The sequence below is a fragment of the Temnothorax curvispinosus genome, unplaced genomic scaffold (genome assembly GCF_003070985.1).
Source record: "Temnothorax curvispinosus isolate PA1 unplaced genomic scaffold, ASM307098v1 QBEX01010053.1, whole genome shotgun sequence".
NCBI lineage: Eukaryota > Metazoa > Arthropoda > Insecta > Hymenoptera > Formicidae > Temnothorax > Temnothorax curvispinosus.
The window spans coordinates 388,234-407,859 of record NW_020219833.1 but is presented as its reverse complement, the minus strand read 5'-3'; the positions used below and the strand labels follow the sequence as shown (position 1 = coordinate 407,859).

Genomic DNA, 19,626 nt, shown 5'->3' with positions numbered 1-19,626 from the left:
TCCGTAATTAGCGGTAAATTAATATTCGCTGCGAGTGTACGAGCGCGGTTAAATGTTTCGAAAACCCGCTTAACGCCCATAAACATACACGCACCCCCTCTCGCCATACGAGGAGGGGGGGAGAGGAGGGCTAATGGGAGAAGAGGGGTTACGCTTCGCAAATCGTATCGATCGCGTCGTATTTACCAAATGAGTTTTACGAATTACATCGTAGCACGTTTGATTTGCACGGCATTTCGATACGTCGATTTTCCCCGCCCACTCACCGATGATACTCGCGTCGCTTTTCCACCGTAGTCGGTTAAATTTGTACATACATCGCATATCCGAACGTGACGCATAAATAAAGAATGCTTTCATCAGTCGTTAAACGAGCGATATTGCGAATTTTATGCAGTGGGTTAAAGCGGTTAAATGGCAGTACGAATTCTTAATTAAATCCTATCGCGTTAATTTTCATCTTTTCAACGCAATTCTACCTCTCCTCCTTTGGAATGTATAGAGGAGGCGAAATTTGTCGACGCAATTGCAACTTCGACGTGTACCTGACATCGACTCGAGCGACAATTCCGACGCTTCGCGATAAACGGGCAACACGGTCCGTCTCTCGATGGACTTCCGTCCTGATAACAACACCGATTCGGAGGGTCTGGCGACAAGAGGTTACGAAAAAAACGTGGGAAAGTCGTGTCAGGGTATGTAAATCGATCGCGCGACACCGTGGGTCCTGAAGAGAAACTCGGTTTCCGGACTACGCCGCGTAAATGACACGTCGACACGTTGTAAAAAAAGAGTTCCCTCTCTCTATATCTCCACGTCTCTCTCTCTCTCTCTCTCTCTCTCTCTCTCTCTCTCGAGTAGTGCGGAAAGATTGACGCTGAGAGCATGAAAAAAAATCACCAATTTGATCTCGCTTACATCGCATTCCCGATTATACAGCTCGGATATTCAATGGTTGATTTTGTCGGACACGGAGATTTCAACATCAATATCCGTTTATCTTTTCTCTTTTTTATGAGCCTCGATAAAATATCTCGATGTCGAGACGAAACCCATCGATCCGTATTGACAGCCACGCGCGCGGGGCTCCATGATTCGAAGCCCTCCGAGAATGATTAATTATAACCGCGCGGGATCGCGCGCGCTGATCCCATTATCGTATCATACAACGAATCTCTGCCAATCGCGGGAATTCCGTATCATACCAGCGTCAAAGTAATATCAATGATGTCGATTATCCCCGCCCATGATATTTACATGAGCGAGATTGTGCCGTTGCCGATTCGGGCGGAAACGAAAAATCACTACGCAGCCGCGCGAGAATAAAAATTCGCGACGGAATTGAGCGCGGAAAAGCAGAAGATGCTTATAGACAGAGTTGAGGGCCGGGAGATAGAAGGTGGATCTGTGTGTGTGGCTAAAGAGGTGAAGGAAGAGGGGGCGTCATTCGCCTCCTCGACGCATTGAGATGCAAATACGCACCGCCTAACGTAATTTACGAGGAAGGAGCGTGCTCGAGCGAGCGAGTAGAAGCGCTTCCGAGCCCAAATCCATTCGAGCAGATAAGATCTGTCCGAGCAGCCGCCACAATGGACCGGGGATTTTATAGCGACAAGTATTCGCACGCGGTGCCGGAGATCCACCGTTTTCTCTCGGTCAGCAAGTTCCTCCCGGGATTGACGTAAGTAAAAGGGTCGCGGCTGATCCTGCGAATTTCTGTGACCCGATGGAGATTCGCGGTTTGCTCTGAATCTTTTGCGGACTCTGCGAGATTAACATCATTAGGTTATCGTCGAGTCGACAGTAAAAATAAAGCTTCAAATTAATTAAATTAATGTATTGTTAGCTGCTATTAATTATAGTTAATAAATAACGCGAGAGAGAAAGAGAAATAAAGAGAGATAGAAAGAGGAAGAGAAAGAGAGAAAGAAAGAGAGAGAGAGAACTCGATTATCATGTCAGCTTCCCTAACGATTGGCTCCCATTGTTTATAGGGAGATACGTTCGCGTGGACATCTCCGTTGATAGTTTTATTCAGAGAGCTCCCTTCATCGACAACGTAGCGAATTGAATCGGGGCCCTTATGTAATTCAGCGCGGCGAGACGAGCGTATCGACGAGCGCGGCAATCCTTTTCATTCGTCCAGCGTTCAGGTGAAATCTTTTGTACGCGAACGTACAGACGTATGGGGCTACCTCATCGCCGACGCGACGCTGCCGCCGCCGCGCACCGACGCCGGCGTCACGTGCATATTGTCACGGTCGCAGCCCCGCGACTATCACTACGGAGCGTATTGACGCGGATTGTAGGCGCAGGTTAAATCGAGCAGACGGCGGCGGTGGCGTCGCGACGCCGGCTGTGCGCGGCCGCGTAACCCCTCGCTGTCCACCTCCCCAACTCCTAACGCCGCTCGGAAGCGTCGGCGCGGAGAGATAGAGAGAGGGGGGAGAGAGAGGGAGAGAAAGAAAGGGAGGGGGGGAGGGAGAGGATGCGGGAGCGGGGATGGTGGACTCTGGCGAGAGGGAAAATTTACAAAGAGGACCGCCACCGCCACCGTCGCCGCCGCTGGGAGAAACGAGACTACTTGTTGCGCGTCGCGTCGCGTCGCGGCGCGGCGCCCCCGTGACGCCGTGGTGCTCCCTTCTACCCCCCGTATCACCGCGTTTCATCGACGACCAACAACGTCCGCTACCGCCGCCACTGCCGCCGTCGCCACCCCTTCGCCGCCGCCGCCGCCGCCGCCGCCGTCGCCAACGATGCCCCGCGATGCCGACGACAAAAATAGACGCGTCGTCGCGCGCGGCGCAACAGATATCACTCGGGCTCGAGTAGCCCTCGGTTGTTCCGCGCGCTGCTCGTTTCGATCGCCGCGATAGCGATTGGCAGCGGCCGGCACCTGGCTGAGAAAAGTCGCTGTGTCGAAACTTGGAAGCGCTCGATACGAAATCCATTCTCGTTGAGAAGAATAAATATTCCGTTGAGAGTCTAGTATTAGCTCGGGGGAACTTTATCCGCTTGAACTGGATAAACTGGAGAGATGTACGGTGTACTTTATTTATATCCTTGCAAATCGAAAAAGCAATATAGCTCGAACAAAATACGGTGTACATTTCGCGCGCAGTCGTTTATGTATTATGGCTGCATTCCGATATTCATCACTGTCAGTACTGAAAATCTATATTTTTATATATTTTACGTCCACGTATACTACAGACTTATGCTCATTTCTACCAGTGTAGATTAACTTTAATCTTGGTTTAACTTACTTTATATCTTTTTCTAACTTTTAGAACTAGGAAAAGATGACAGGTAAGTTAAACCAAGATTAAAATTAACCTGCGTTGATAGAAATGGACATTAGTTTTCAGTACTGACAGTTGCTGACAGTAAATATCGGAATGCAGCCTATTTTATAATAACGCAGTTAATCTCCAATTCATATAATTAGATAACAATATTATTTATGATACATTTTTTTTCTTTCAAATACCGAGATACAAAATGCTATCTTTCGCTGAAAAAAATAACTTGCAGAATACATATTTCCGACATGAGAGATTTCGTTTTCGAGAGAATCGATCTCGTGGAGAAAAAAGTCACTTCACTTACCTGAATCTGGTTTCCAATGTGCAGCTGCTGAGCCTGATTGATCTGCAAAGTCGAAGTACCGGATCCCGAAGGAGGTCTCGGCGGCGTGGAAGTCGTGTTGAAGGGTCCTTGCGAACCGGTCGGGTTAGGTCCACCACCCTGCGATCCTCTCGGTGGCAGCGGGTAACCCGGGCTACCGTGATTCGGCATCGAACCCGGGCTGCCATACGGCGAGTATTGTTGCTTGTAACCGCCGCTGGGCCCCAGCATGCCGGGCTTGCCACCCGTCGCGGTCGGCTGGGGCCTCTTCATATCTGTGAGGCCCGCGGCGAATTGGGTCTGCGAGCTGACAAACATATCGTTGGTCTGCTGACTCTGGAAGGTCGGAGTGCCATTGTTCTTGTGATACGAGCCGGTCCCCGTGGCCGTCGCCTGGTTCTGTCCACCGGTCGGGCCGGTGCTGCCGGGACTACCGAGGTAATCGGAAGCGCCACCGAATTGAGAAAACTCGGCGTAAGGGGACCTCGTCGCCGGGCCCCGCGCCGCGGCGGCCGCTGCGGCCGCCGCAGGGTTGAATCCACCCAGGCCCAGTTGCTGACTCTTGTGCTGATGCTGCTCGGCCATCTGCTTGAGCGTCTGCGCCGCCGGGCTCTCAGATTTGAAATCCAGCCCGGAGTAAGGAAGTCGAGCGGGCGAATACTGCGAGGAGCCGAGAGCGCCCGGGCTCGAGTTAGCCGGCATCGCGTTACCATTGTTATTGCCGACATTGTTGCTGTTGACGCTGTTGTTCGCGCCGTTGGCGTGCTGCTGCTGTTGCTGCTGCTGATGGATCGCATCTTTATCGTCTTCGATCTTGATCTGCCCGTTATTCGTCGGCAACCCGTTATTGTTGTTGCCACTGTTATTATTGTTATTGGCGGCGGCAGCGGCAGCTGCGGCCGCGGCCGCTGCCGCGGCATTGTTCGCCAGCGTGTCAACGCTCTTGTCCTCAAAGTCGAAGTCCTTCATAAACTCCGGATGGAAGTCCGATATCTCGGAGATGAGGTCCTTGAACGCGTCCGACGTAATGATCTCGTCGCCGGTATCCTCCATGAACTCGGAAAAACCGGGGAATCCGGTACCGTTCGCCGCGGCGTCCTTTTCCAGTGCCGCGGCGCACTGTTCCAGATCCACGAACTCGTTATCGGGTTCTTGTTTGCATTCGACTAGGTTACCGATGTCGACGCAACCGATTCCGCCGGTACCACCGGCGCTACCGGCGCCACCACCACCTGCGCCGGGCCCGCCAGGACCTCCCGGACCGCTTCCATTTCCGGGCTGCGGTCTAGACGCGGCAGATGCTGACGTGTCTGGACCGGGTTTCGGCGATGAGGACGAATTTAAAAGATCACTCTTCACCGACGCGTTTGTCAGCGCTTTCACCGTTACGTTCGTAGAGATCGCCTGGGCCTGCGAGTTATTCGCCGCCGAGGTCGTGAACTCCAGCTGCTGCACGATCTGCACCTGGAACTTGGTGAGACCTTCGTTCCCGTCACCACCGCCACCGCCACCGGGCGCCGGGCCCGTTGAGTTCGCGCCGTTCCCCGGCTGATGCTGGCCATGACCGTGATGAGGTCCGCCACCACCACCGCCGCCCGGACCCTGCTGATGCTGATGCTGCCCCTGCGTGCATTGCAGCTTGACCGGCGGCTCGCCGAAGCCGCCATCGCCACTAGCACCACCTGCTGACTCCAACTCCTCGGTCGTCCTCTTGAGGAATTTCGGCTGCTGAAATGAGAAGAGAGGGAGGATCGTGAATCGTCGATGAACCTTTCAAAAACCGGAAAGTCAACAAAAAAAAACAACGCAATACAAATTTTCAAGAATATTCGCTGTGTGCGATTACCTGCATTGAAAAAAAATCTGGTTGAATTAATTGGACATCTGGTCGAAAATGAACGAACCAGATTCTTCCAATTAATGCAACCGGAATTCTAGTTATGCAACCAGAATTCCTATTAATTCAACCAGATTCTGGTAGATTTAACCAGTATTTTCTGATGGAAAATGAACGAACCAGTTTTTTTTTCAGTCGAGAAAAGTACTTTCTATTAATTATATAATTTTATTATTTTCTTTATCATATAACTTCAGCCGGTAGTATTGATCGTCTTTCGATCAAGCTCGGATCGAGATGGTCTTTTAAAAGAGTACCGCTTTTTCCGCTGCTCTGTTGCTCGACGACCGAACCGAGCGACGCGAGGTATTTAACTCGTCGCTTGGTGTCGCCGAGCTCGATTCCACCGGCTTTTTCTGCGATTAACCCGGAAAGTTTCTCACCGTACTTGTCAATACTCGCGACGCTTTTTCAGCCGCTGTCTTTATACGGATCGCCGACTGCCGCCCGCGGAGGGTCGTTTTGTTTCGCGGAGCGTCGGACCCCGATGCCGCGGCTCGTAAATCTCGACGAGCGAATCGTCTACCGACTCGAAAAGATCGATGGCACGTGACTCTATGCGCGCGATGTGATGAATCCAAATAATCCTCGCACGTCGCGAATGCACATTATTATACATCGTTCATTTATATTACCATATTACGTCTCAATAATACTTGAAACTCATCAGATTTTATTAGTGTCGAACAAAGACCGATAATTTTCATAATTGATTACTACAGAGAACATTATTAAAATAATCACGTAATCATCGTCGCAAGATTGATTATTAATCATTAATTAATAAATAGTAATCGCATAACAGGAAAGATTATATATTGTCTTTATTGGTGTTATTTCAATATGTTAATGTACATTAATTCATTGAATCAATCACAATCGAAAGTGTAATAATTTTCTAACGAAAGATATCTGAAAATTATATTATCGATAACAAGGCTTTTTAGCTTAATTATTTCTATTATTAATTATTAACTACTTAATAATCATAATTATTAATATCATGATATTTTATCCAAAAATTTGACTCATATAATATAATAATTTATAATTAAAAGACAGACAAATATTTTCCACAAAATTATTAATCAAATTTAACAGACAATATTAACCTAATAACTTCTCGATAAATCTCGAATATGCATAGCGACAATACCGCAATTGATTCCTAATTATTTCGAATAATCGACATACGACAGAAAATTAGAGGCAATTATCGCCGGATTTTGAAGACGAATCCGCTTAGGAGCCACGAGCTACTTCTCGCCGGCGGGGATTTCTTCGAGATCTCCAAGTCGACGACCCTGTTTTCGACTGGGCAAACAAATTCACGGGCGGGAGGGGAGGAGCGGAAGGAGGGGGAGGAAGAAGGAGAGATTGGAAAAAGTTTTTCCAGGGTGCGGTCGCGAGAAACGCTTCCACTGAAGTATTCACATACACGTATACGCACGAGAGCGCACGGTTGCGCGCGCGTCGGTGTGTATCTATACATTTGTCATGATTTGAACTGGGATAACCCTCCTGGTTTCATCCCAAAATCGATAATACGTATTACCCTCTAATAGAGAATCGGGCGCTCTACGTGAAGTTTCCCCTTCGTTCCCCTCCCCCCCGCTCGCCATCCCCGTTCCACCTGGGTCGAGAGCTCGAATAATCTTGCGCGTCTTCCGCAGATGTAATACGGTATTTCGTTAGTCTTTCTCTACCTACGGCAGCATCTTCCCACCCATCGTAGGAAAGTCGTAAAGGTAAAGGACGTTTCTTCGGTAACCGGGCCGTCCTCCCCTTTTACGTTTCGCGAAATGAAATCCATTATAGTATAGGTATAAAGTAGGTATAAAGAGAAGTGAATTCTCCGTGCGTCTCGCAATCATCATTGATGATCTCGACGGAGTAAGCCTCATCGCACAATATCAAGAAGAATCTCTGCCAGGTACGCCGCAAGAGCGTACATCGATCGCAGATTTACGATGATTTTTGCGTTTGAAGACCCATCGTTAAATTTCGTTAAAGATCAAAGTGCTCTTACGGATTAATGACTATTAAACCAAAGTATAAAACTTATTTAATTCCTTTTGCGTACTTTCTTCTGGCAATAAGATAGGTTCCTTTTTACTTCTTTCCATACCTCATGAACATCGTCTAAATGCCATCCCATGAATTAATCCTTTTTATGAACCTGATTGTATAACGTTACATCGGGGCACACACAGAAAAGGCATCCAGCATAGATTGCACGCGTGCAAGCCACAACGGATGCGAAACGATGGAAAAAGACTTCTCGCGCGGCGCTTTCGCAAGGCAGTTTTACAGGACGAAAGGTGTGTGTCGGGGGTTGACAGATAACGGCGTGGCCCGCGCCCTCGTTTGCGTCAATATTGCACTCGCTCTTTCCTCCATCACCTTTCATGCATGTCTGTTAAGTTAGCACCCCCCCAACAAAAAATTGGAATAACACATATTCAGAAATTAAGTGCTCTTTATGTGCTAATTATGTGCTCTATTCACGATTTTTGTGCTCGAGCGGTTTCGCGGGAAATCGCAATTGAAAGTGGGGGTGCTGGCTTAACGTAAGCTAGCACCCCCACTCATTAAAATTACATATAAAATAAAAAACTCAATATGCTAGAATTATGTGCTTTTTATGTGCTTTCAAATGCTTCAAACAAAATTAGTCTATCTGTAATAGTTTAAAAGATATACACAAAAAAAGATCTATATACTACTGATATAAAAGTAAAGTATTAGTTAAAATACAGAAAGCAAAATAATTCTTGTTTTAAAATGTTTCTCGATTAATGTGTTCTTGAAATATGCACAATGAAATTTTCGTGCTCATCCCCTTGCACCGACTCTAACGTGAGCACCCCATACGTACAAGAGTAAAGTACCAGTTCAAATACAGATAGCAAATTGGTTTTAGTCTTAAAATGTTCTTTAATTTATGTGCTTTTAAAATATGTAGAATAAAAGTTTTGTGCTTATCTCTTTCAGCCGACAAACCTCCTTGAAAGTGAGCACCCCATAGGTACAAGAGTAAAGTACCAGTTGAAATACAGATATCAAATTGGTTTTAGTCTCAAAATGTTCCTTCATTTATGTGCTTTCAAAATATGCACAATGAGATTTCCGTGCACTGGTACTTTACTCTTGTACGCATGGCGTGCTCACTTTCAAGGCGGTTTGTCAGCTGAAGGGGATAAGCACAAAACTTTTTTCTACATATTTTGAAAGCACATAAATTAAGGAACATTTTAAGATTAAAACCAATTCGCTATCTGCATTTTAACTGGTACTTTACTCTTGTACTTATAGGGTGCTCACTTTCAAGGAGGTTTGTCGGCTGAAGCACAAAACTTTTATTCTACATATTTTGAAAGCACATAAATTAAGGAACATTTTAAGACTAAAACCAATTTGCCATCTGTATTTGAACTGGTACTTTACTCTTGTACGTATGGGGTGCTCACGTTCGGGTCGGTGGAAGGGGATGAGCACGAAAATTTCATTGTGCATATTTCGAGAACACATTAATCGAGAAACATTTTAAAACAAGAATTATTTTGCTTTCTGTATTTTAACTGATACTATACTCTTATATCAGTAGTATATAGATCTTTTTTTGTGTATATCTTTTAAACTATTACAGATAGACCAATTTCGTTTGAGGCATTTGAAAGCACATAAAAAGCACATAATTCTAGCATATTGAGTTTTTTATTTTATATGTAATTTTAATGAGTGGGGGTGCTAGCTTACGTTAAGCCAGCACCCCCACTTTCAATTGCGATTTCCCGCGAAACCGCTCGAGCACAAAAATCGTGAATAGAGCACATAATTAGCACATAAAGAGCACTTAATTTCTGTATATGTGTTATTCCAATTTTTTGTTGGGGGGGTGCTAACTTAACAGACATCTTTCATGCACCGCTCCGTCGCGGCTCCGGGGCGAAAAACAAATAAATGAAAACAAAAAATACTTTAAACTCTGCGCTCATTGAAGTAATTACTTTCTCCGAGTCGCGCTGTCTGCAGTCGCGCGAAAATACGAAATCTTTTCTTCCTTCTAATTCGACGCCGGTCAAAGGTACGTCTATAACAGCGAATTAAAATACCGTTCGTGTCAAAATGCACACTAATGATGAACGATAAACAATACGCTTCCGCTCGTGGAAGCATAAAATAGCAAAATCGCGAGAATTTTATGCAGAAATCACGTCATTTGCAGTTGCAACGCAAGGGAAGTGAATCATCGATCGCAAAGGAAATTTGTTCACCGATAAATCGCCGCGTTTCGATCAAGATATAAACAATGGAACGAAATAAGTACATATTTTAATCGGAGAAAAAGAAAATCTCAATGCGTCTCCGCGCGTATATATTTTTAAATTTATTTTAATATACCTGTAACCTCGATAAGTGTCATATAACGTAATGTTGTTATTACGCTTCATTATTCGGTATATGTGTATCTGTATGTTGATCAGTCACCAAGCGCCTTATAATGCGCGTCCGTAGACTGTCTTATCTCGTGGTTCAATACATTGTATCTTATCTGAGCTCGCGCAAGATAAATCAAGTGTCACTCGCAATTTCGTAAAGCAATCTATCGCCGAATAATAATAACGTATCGATCGTGACGTTTGTTTTCGACTTGTTTATACGTGTTTCTCCTTCTCGTTCGTTACCCACCGACGAGCTTGCGCGCGATCAATTTATCGTCGAGACGTTCAGCGATTAGAAATTAATACGCAATCACTGGAATCAGCAGAGTAGATCGAGGGAGAAAACTAACTGCCTCAGGGTGGAAGCACTCGCGCGTGCGACGTCACGGGTGTTCGCGCCGCGATGCGTGTGCTTTGCGGCGAACTGATTTCATCCACCCCATCCTTTATCACCTCCTAGCGAAATCGGCTAACGACCAGACTACATCGCCCGAACGCGAGTTGCCCAAGCTCAACCGAGGGCCCGAGTTATGCCACTTCATCCGGAAGCAATAATCCGCAGCGCGCACAAATTTGCGCGAAGAGCGCGAGCGTTGCTTGGATACAGAGAATCGTGCTCTTGTGCCGTTAGAACTAAAATACCGTATCGCCACCGAGCGGTTTACTTCGCCACGTCGTAATCCACCGCACCGCTCATTAAACCCGCCGAGTGCAACGGGTGCGATCGGTACAGTGGAGTCCGTTTTCTGGGCGATGTAATCGATCGCGTTCCAAATTCGAGAGACAAACGTCTTCGTCGTAGAAACTTCGTCATGATATGCCATACCATCACGTCTAGGGTTTATGTGCATCATGTTTGCGTAACATCGTGGGAATGAGGCTATATACGAATGAAAATCTGCGGAAAGGGCAACTTGGGATACCTCATTAACTCTCGCTCGTACACCGTTTTCCGTTGATTTCTAATGAAAGCTCGTTCGTGAATACTCTCCTACATGCTCGTACTTATTCTCTAAAATGCTTTCTTCCGAGAGATCAATGATCGCATTACTACAAGTCGCAACAGTTAGAATCAACTTAGGGCATGCGAAGGCCGTCTTAATTCATGAAACCGACGACCGCAATGTCCAAAACGGAAGACGGCTAGGCCCCTCTTGATGTCCATTACTTGTTCTGTATCGTAATAAGCAGTATGTTGCGCCACTGATTAAGTTGCGAATGAGTCAGACGTCTGGAATTGGCATCTTGGATTCGTGTCACGTTATTGTCGTTGTATATCCCGCGATTTCTTTCCGGATGTTTTCATCTCTCTTTTTATTAATCGCGCAAGCAAGTCCAATTCGAGAGACCTAATTTAGAGTACCTAATTTAGAGTACAGGACAAATATGTCCTATTTAACTTTGTTCTGTTTTTAAACAGACCGTTTCATAATTATACAATTATCACATAACGAGGAAATCTCTCTCTCTCTCTCTCTCTCTCTCTCTCTCTCTCTCCCTCTCTCCCTCTCTCATTTCTATATTAATCGATGAAAATAACAACGTTATAAACTTTAATATACATAAATTAATAACACGTGGCAATTAAACTCAATCTTATTTATTCAGAATTTTATTTCTTTTTACCGCGAGATTTTCGATTCTACACGATGCGCGTAGCTCTGAAGGATTTGAAAGAACCTGTTACTTCCTATTTCAATTTCCTGTTTTTACGACATGAAAGTATCGTCGGAGGTGACAAATCGGACATCTCGAGTGGTGAATCTTGGCAAGACGACACGCGGCGGTGGTGCTTCGAGATAAGAAGCGTGTCACTAACCTTGACGTGTGTGTAAGCGCGCTCGTGGATGTGTGTGTGTGGCGAGCGTGGGCGGATACACCGGTCTATTGAGCGTTACATTTCGTTAACAACGCTCCCGCCAGTCGCGACGCGACTGTTAACACGACCTAAATATCAGCCGGCGAGAACGACGTCGTTTCGTGACATATGGATGCCTCGCGATCCGCTTTTCGCCTACAACTCCTCCTACAAGACGCACCTTTTCGTTTCGCGTGCACACGTGTTTATCGCTTCCGCGCTTTCACTCCTGATAAGCCTCCCGCGGACCCTTACGTTATCCCACCGTCGCAGATAACGGAAGAGGGTCCGCCAAACTTCGCGGTATATCGCGACTGCGGTTTTCGGTTTATTTACGCACAAAGATAATATACGTGCGTCGCGTCTAGAAAAAACCGCGCATTATTTGCATCACTAATTAATTCTGAAACTTGGTGAAACTGCGTCAAATAAAAAAAGGAGCTTGTATTATAATAAAAGAAGGCAATACGCGCGCGACTCATAAAAAAAAATACGACGTATAAAAAAGAATTCACACAATCTCTATTCTAACGCTTCTCGACGTCCGACCTCGCTGGAAAGGTTCCGAATTATACGGCTTACAGCTCGACCGAGCGGAATCGGCGCTCGAGAATCGTAATCTGCCAACTGATAGGCACTTACTGCTTCTTGTGCAACGATGCGTTTACGTAATCGCCGTTTCCAGGATAAGTTATCGCGCGGAATTTATTCAGATCACATTCCCCTCGGTCTCCTCCGCTTTGCACGAAATCACGATCGCGTATCGCTTCCACCTCGTTGTTCGCGCGGATATTTTAGACGCGGGAATTTATCGCGTTCTTTTTTTTCTGTCACCTTTTTTTCCTGCCGGTCTGATGTCACGCCTTTCGTCTCGCGACCGCGCAATCGATACAAACGCTCACTTCCGGCGTAAAAAATTAACCGCTGTGCTTCCTCGTTGCTCGCGTCTCGCGTCCACGGCGCGAACAACGCGGTCGTAATTCTGCGATTGGACTTCGCGCATTTTCAACGGGAGAGAGAAACAAAACGAGAGGGAAGAACGCGGGACATGCACACGCCGGCACCGTAACGGATGTTTATGACAAATTTCGGGCGTCCGGCTGGTTTTCGCGCACCGCCCGCCCGTCGTTAATCAGCCGCGCTTCTCTCCCTTCCGTCGCGAAATGATTTAATTTCGACCGAAAACCCGCGCGTTCCGCGCGGAAAAATGGCAAAAGTGACTCCGCGGTATAATGGCGCGGCGGTATATTTTAGCGCCCCAATGCAAGGTGATTTTTTTTCGCCGAACGCGCGACCGATGCGAATATGAGGGACAGGACAAAGAGAAACAGCCGCGGTAGGAGAGAGAGCACGCACGATTGCAGATGCAATTACGATATTCATCCGTGCAAATGTAAATGCGCCGGGCGGCGGGTGCCGGTGCTACCGGTCGCGATGCGCGGATTCGACGCATCGGCTTTCAAACGAAAAATGGATTCCCCGCCGCGCCCGCTTTTGAATAATCGTTATTGCTCACTGCAACCCGTTGCGCGCGCGTTTGCTGGTGCGAGCGGTTCAAACTGTCACGCCTGTTTTAAAGAATCACGCCGCTTTCGAACCGCGTCGCGTCGGCGTCGGCCCTCGCGCCGCTATTCGCACATTCCAATAATCAGGCGCAATTTAACGTGGATTGTGGAGTCGCGCGGTAAAACCGCTTAAAAAATAATATCCGCGTTGACGGATGGAAATGAATTGTGCGAGAGATAATCGCGCCTGGTTGAATCAAGCCACGAGAAATATCAACATTTCGGACGGGAATTTATTTTGAAAATCCTATGAAATACACCGCGGAAATGCTCAACGGATCGTGAGCATTTCCGTTAAATGTTCATTTTCCTTTTCTTGCTCGAGTAAAAGTGTCCGATGATGCATTTTCTTGGCGTTATTAATTTACGCTGGTAACGCTGCGAGCGAAATTATCAGAATATGGCGCGACCTACTCTACAAAGTGTCTATAGGCGAGGCGCTGAGCGCGCGAATGGAGCAATAACGTGCGCACCGCGTTACAAATATGTGCGACGTGGTTACACAACGGCGAGCGGCGAGACGACAATACGTCGCGCCGGCATCCTCCCAGTTTCCACCGAACGAACCCGTCTATCTGCCATGCGACCGACGACCGACCAACCGGCCGTCGTCGTGCTTGCACCAACGACGGCTACTCATCCACACGCCAACGAGGATAACACGCATTACGCCACGCATCAACCTCGAAACAGCTCGCTCCTCCTGATTACGATATATCATTAAATGTAACGTGATATGTGACAGTACGGCACAAGAGCGTTAATAATCTTCTTAATGAAATGCCGCTTCGTATTTTCGTCGAGAAGGAATCGAATCTAGATTGGTCCGAGAATGAGAGGGACGGCCCGCTAAGTCAGGGAGGAAGATTTCGCATAATTTCCGCCGTAATTATCATCCTTGCTACGCTACGTGCTTCGTGTCACGAATTACCCTCGCAATTAGCGTTGAGATTGGAGGAATTGCCCGGCTGCGAACTCTTGTGAGCGAAGTAGAATTCATCTCGCATAGCGTTCGCTGTATCTGTGTGTCCTTTCCAGATTGTAACGCAGGAATTAAAGCCTAGCGTATATCGCGTTATGAAAAGAAATAGTGACGGTTATTACGGGGAGCGGTTATCGCCGAAGTCCGACCGGTGTATCGCGTATTCGCGCTCGGTACCACGTTAATTCAGAAATGTACGAAGGAACCCGCGTGCTTTATAATTGCAGTGGATACGGTGTGGTTAATAAGGTGAGGTAGGCACCTCGGCCCCGAAGTTATTACGTTTCTGTTACGTTTATTATTGATACAACTTCATTACGAGAGTCCTTGGGGAGTTCTAACCGCGTAGCGCCATGCCGTTTTTCGCGGTCATCGTTGTGTACCTTTGCATCCTCCGAACATCGTGATCGCTCAGAAAGTCTTTTCGTTTCATCGTCGAACTCGCGCTGCTCTTTGACGATTCTTTTTCAATTAGTAATTATTCCCGACAATTACGCTGCCATAAAGAAATATTTTCTTATTCACGTAGAAATTTTTCTTGTGATTAATGGAAAGAGCGTAGCACAGAGTATGCCGTAAACGCCGGTTTCTTTTGGCATATAAATTTTTTAATCGATCTAAAATCGTTTCCTCCTTGACGAATTGCTCGACATTAAATATCTATAGAGTGCACTCCGATTTCGAATTAGAAATTAAGCTTTACTTGAAGCTAAATCAAGACTAAACGTCTCACCTTTCAGAAGAGTTCTAATAATTACAATTTCATTATACCGAAAATAACGACAAAGGATAGATGTGACGTAAATAAAAAAATAAATATCGCCGGAATACGAAAAAAGTATAGACGAGTGTAACTTAAGATATTGCACTCTGTAATTAAATCGAAGATAAATTGAGCAGCAATCGTTGCATAAAACGAGGGTAAAGGAGTCCGGAAGCCGCAGGACGTCGCGCGCGAGAATCATCGAAGGAAACTTCTTGATCCAATTCTTTTTTCCGCAGCCATGTTCTTGGGCGAGGAATTCATCGCGTGGCCCTGCAAAGCGCCGGGATTTAGCTCGGGAGGTTCCCTGAGAAAAGCGATCACGTACAGCGCCGAGTTTCGGTGTTCCCTTCACGCGAAATCGAGATAAGCTCGGCTAGAAATCACACGCGTAAGGGCGCCTTTCCGGTTCGCCAAAGCCATATTTAGCTTTGGCACGATCGCGCACGCCGCGCCGGTTACTTTTGGACGAGTTGGATGACGCTCGTGAACGTGGGCGAGCGGGCTCGTACCCGCCGAAAATCTTACTTCCTTTGTGAATAAATTCGTCAGATTCTGAAAGATTCGCAACTATTGTTCTGCGTGATCGAATGTCGCGTAAGCGCGAGACAAAAATCTGATGTTATGAAGACGTGCTAATTCATTGCTGGCGACGTCGCTATATCGAACATTGTTCGAAATATTTTATCTATATCATATTATATATTTTTTTAATAAAATACAGTAAAAGCTTTACATTTACAAATTTTTCATAGCTTGATAAAAGATTGTCGGATGCTGGAAAAATCGTTGTGGCTATAAAAATCGCAAATACGAAAAAATACATAGAATGTATTTCAAAAACAAAAATTATATACACTGTTATATAATTATATACACTGTTGGAAAATTTTTGTAGGTTTGTTAAAAATAAAAGTCCTTGTTAAAATTTTTGTGTAAAATAATCAACACATACATGTGTAGATTTAACATATGCCTGCTATGTTAATTGAGCTTAACAAAAAAATGTAAAATTATTAAAATAATTTAAAAAATATGTTAAAGTAACACAATTTGAACGTATTTATTAAATGTGTTAAAATTTATATAAAAAAAATGTTGATTTTACTCTATAACAGAAGTGGGAATAAAAATTTACAGACAAAGAGTGTTGATTTTATTTTACAATCTTAACTTTAACATAAGATTTATGTTAATTGTACACTTCATTAACCTCAAATTACGATCAGAATTACATTTCCTTTTTGTTGAAATATTTTAACCGAGTTTAACATAGTATCGGTGTTACTATTTAACACATCCATATTATGTTAAATTAATAAAAAAATTTGAGTGGACCATTTGGGACATGTAATTTATGTTATATTTAACACAAATTTTCCAACAGTGTACGATTTGATCAGTTTCATGAGTCACTGTGTGTGTATATATATATATATATATATATCCATAATTTGAGTCACCGATTATTGACTCCGAAGAATTTCTCGCTGTGCGTTTACGATTAATTTAAATATTATGCTCACGCAGGCACATCGGAACAATCGCAGAATTCGGCGAGGGCCCCACGTCTTTTCGTATCTTTCAGAAATAGTCGTTCCAAATAAAGGATATTTAAAAAACTATAGCGTTTAACGATGTATTGTTAACAAAAGAATATTTACAGACGAATTTGTCGAGGCACGAGGCGAGCGAGCATACACGGAGCATATCGCCGCGATACAGCGCACGTACCCATCGACGTCGTGTCCCTTGACATGTAAATTCGTAATTATAATTACAAATCTCTCGGAGCCAGACACACCGGAATCACGTGATCGCCGCGCGCCTAAGTGCCATAAACACGATACGCGAAACCGTCGCTCGGGTCGAGCTTGATCTTATCGCGATTGGTGTCTCGGGTATGACACAGTATTTGTGTTCCACGTTCGAAATTCACTCCGAGAGACTAGTACAATCTAATCGAGGAACTCCAAATGCGAGCTAATACGTTTCGTCGATTCTTACGACATTCTGACGTATTATGACGCGCGATATAATTAAATCTACAATTAAGCTACGATTAAATTATACACTCCGTCGTCAACAGATCGGCTTGGAGAATGCATTGAGTGGATATTATCGCGCAACGAAAACATAAAATTATAATTTTTTGTTTCACTCATCGTGCCGATTTCGCGCATAATCCAAAGTGAGGAGTAAACTTTTTTTGCGAGAAATCTTTTACGTCTGTATTAACCGGCTGTATTGCCGATGCGCGTATCTACCTCCACCGAGAGAGCGAGAGAAACGCGCGTCGACTAGGAAGTGGTGGCAAATAAGGAAAGAGAGAGAGGAAGCGTTACGCAATCTTGTCGTCGTACTTGCCGGTAATTGCTTATTTATTGCGCTGTCACGCGTGTTGGTCTCTCTCTCACTCTCTCTCTCTTCGTTGCGCGACTACGTTTGCCGACGACTCTCTGTCAACAATCGGCGAAAAGACGGCTATATTTGTAAAAAAAATGTAAAAGGTACAGGTACAGAATAATTTTTTTTATTCGCACGATTTCCCGAGAGAAATAATATTCCCTTTTCTTTATGGAATATTATTTTTGTTTTGTTTTCAATCATTCGCTCGCCCCGATTATCCCGCGATTTTACTGGACTCCCTACACGCATGTCATGTGCAACATGGCGCACGGTTACCATACCCGTCGATGCATATACGCGTAATGCCGGAGAAATTCGCGAAATTATTCACCACGTGCGTGGGAGGTACCCACTTGCGACGCGCGGCCACACGCACGCCACAAGTTTTACGTGTAATTCGCGTGGCGCATTGCCGATTGCGTGCACATTACAGTATTAAGTGCTCGGAATATACCTCGCCGTTGCTTATCCCGGTGTCTCAGACACGGTGTTGCAGTTTACTCATGGAATAATACGGGTTTCCTTTGCAAAATCGTTCGATACGTCGCGTCGCGCCCAACGTAACAACTCCGTATTACCTCGCCGATCGAAAGCTAAAATCTGTCTTACCGAAAGTTATTTATTCTGTATTCCATATCGTCAATGTGTCTGACTCGTTATAGCACAGAGACATGTTAATAATTTCATTTTTTGTTCGTACATTTAAAGTAAATTTAATTTATTACACAGAAAAAAAAGTGTCAAATTAACACTCGATATGCTTGTCTATACGCAAGAATATATGATCTTGAAATAAGATTATATTTGCGTTAAACAAAGAATTATATAGTTGAACCAACGCAATATAATCTTATTTCAAGATTATATATTCTTGCGTATATACAAGCATATGGAGTGTTGATTTGACACTTTTTTTCTGTGTGTATAACGTAGTATTAAAGAAAGATTTGAAATGAATTATGTTTAAGCGCGTCTTCAATTTTCTACTGATTCTTTTGCTTGACAACAGTTTAAAGAGTATAATCTGCTGTTAATTAAATAGTTCTCTCTCTCTCTCTCTCTCTCTCTCTCTCTCTCTCTGTCCCTAAATCTAACTGAGGCTATTCTTAGAATAAATGAGGACGTTACTAGCATCACGCACTGGGCCACATCTAATAAGCTTTCTCTTAATCCTAGCAAGACCAAGCCCATGATCATGGGCACTCCTAGATTCATCAGCGGATTAAACTTGGATAAATTACCTAAAATCTATATTAACGATGCAGCTATTCCTTACTGTGACACAGTGCAATACCTGGGTGTCCATATTGCGAGCACACTTGCTTGGGAGAAACATATAATAAAAACATCAGCCAAAGTTAATGCAACTCTCCATCAGCTAAAGCTCTGCAAACACCTACTACCGCCTCATCTCAGATCACGGTTTATAACTACCCTGATTCTGCCACTGTTCGATTATTGTTGCGCCGCACTTACTGACATCACTATCGAACACAACCTTCGTCTACAAAGGTCTCTGAATACTGTTCGGTTCATCTTCCAGGTAAAACGGGATGAGCACATAACTCCTTTCTACGAGAAACTTCAATGGCTCAAGATTAAATCTAGGCATAACTACTTTGTCGGCTGTATGACCTTCAAACTCTTGAATCTTGAAACCTCTGATGCTATTTCTTGTAGATTCGAACGCAGATGCGATACAGTCTCCCGTGATACCAGGGCATCGGCTGATGCTCTCATCCCGCCGCAATGTCGCACAAAATTCTATAGACGCTCTTTCATCTGCTCAGCTGTCGAATTTTGGAATAGTATTCCAACATGCATATGTCGCGCACCTACCCTTGACGCATTCAAACTAAAATTGTACCACTATCTGCTCAGTAATAACGTCTGATGTCTTTTGCCATACTCTTGTAATATATATACATACTTTTCTTATTTATTTTTCTATCTTTTATACAATATTTTTTATATTTTGTATGTGATGGCAATTTATTTTTTACGCTTGAGGGGACTTTGTCCGAGAGCGTATAATAAATAGCGATTTCTCTCTCTCTCTCTCTCTCTCTCTCTCTCTCTC

The 19,626-nt window shown here is 44.8% G+C and overlaps 1 protein-coding gene across 2 annotated transcripts in view; it reads right to left on the bottom strand.

The window, feature by feature from the left end:
• Positions 1-19,626, bottom strand: part of LOC112459689 (neurogenic protein mastermind) — a 192,660-nt gene that overhangs the window by 52,546 nt on the left and 120,488 nt on the right. For both annotated transcript variants that reach the window (XM_025023938.1, XM_025023939.1), the window contains one exon: positions 3,610-5,355. In XM_025023938.1, coding sequence (XP_024879706.1) covers positions 3,610-5,355 — 1,746 coding nt within the window. The remainder of the gene's footprint in view (positions 1-3,609; positions 5,356-19,626) is intronic.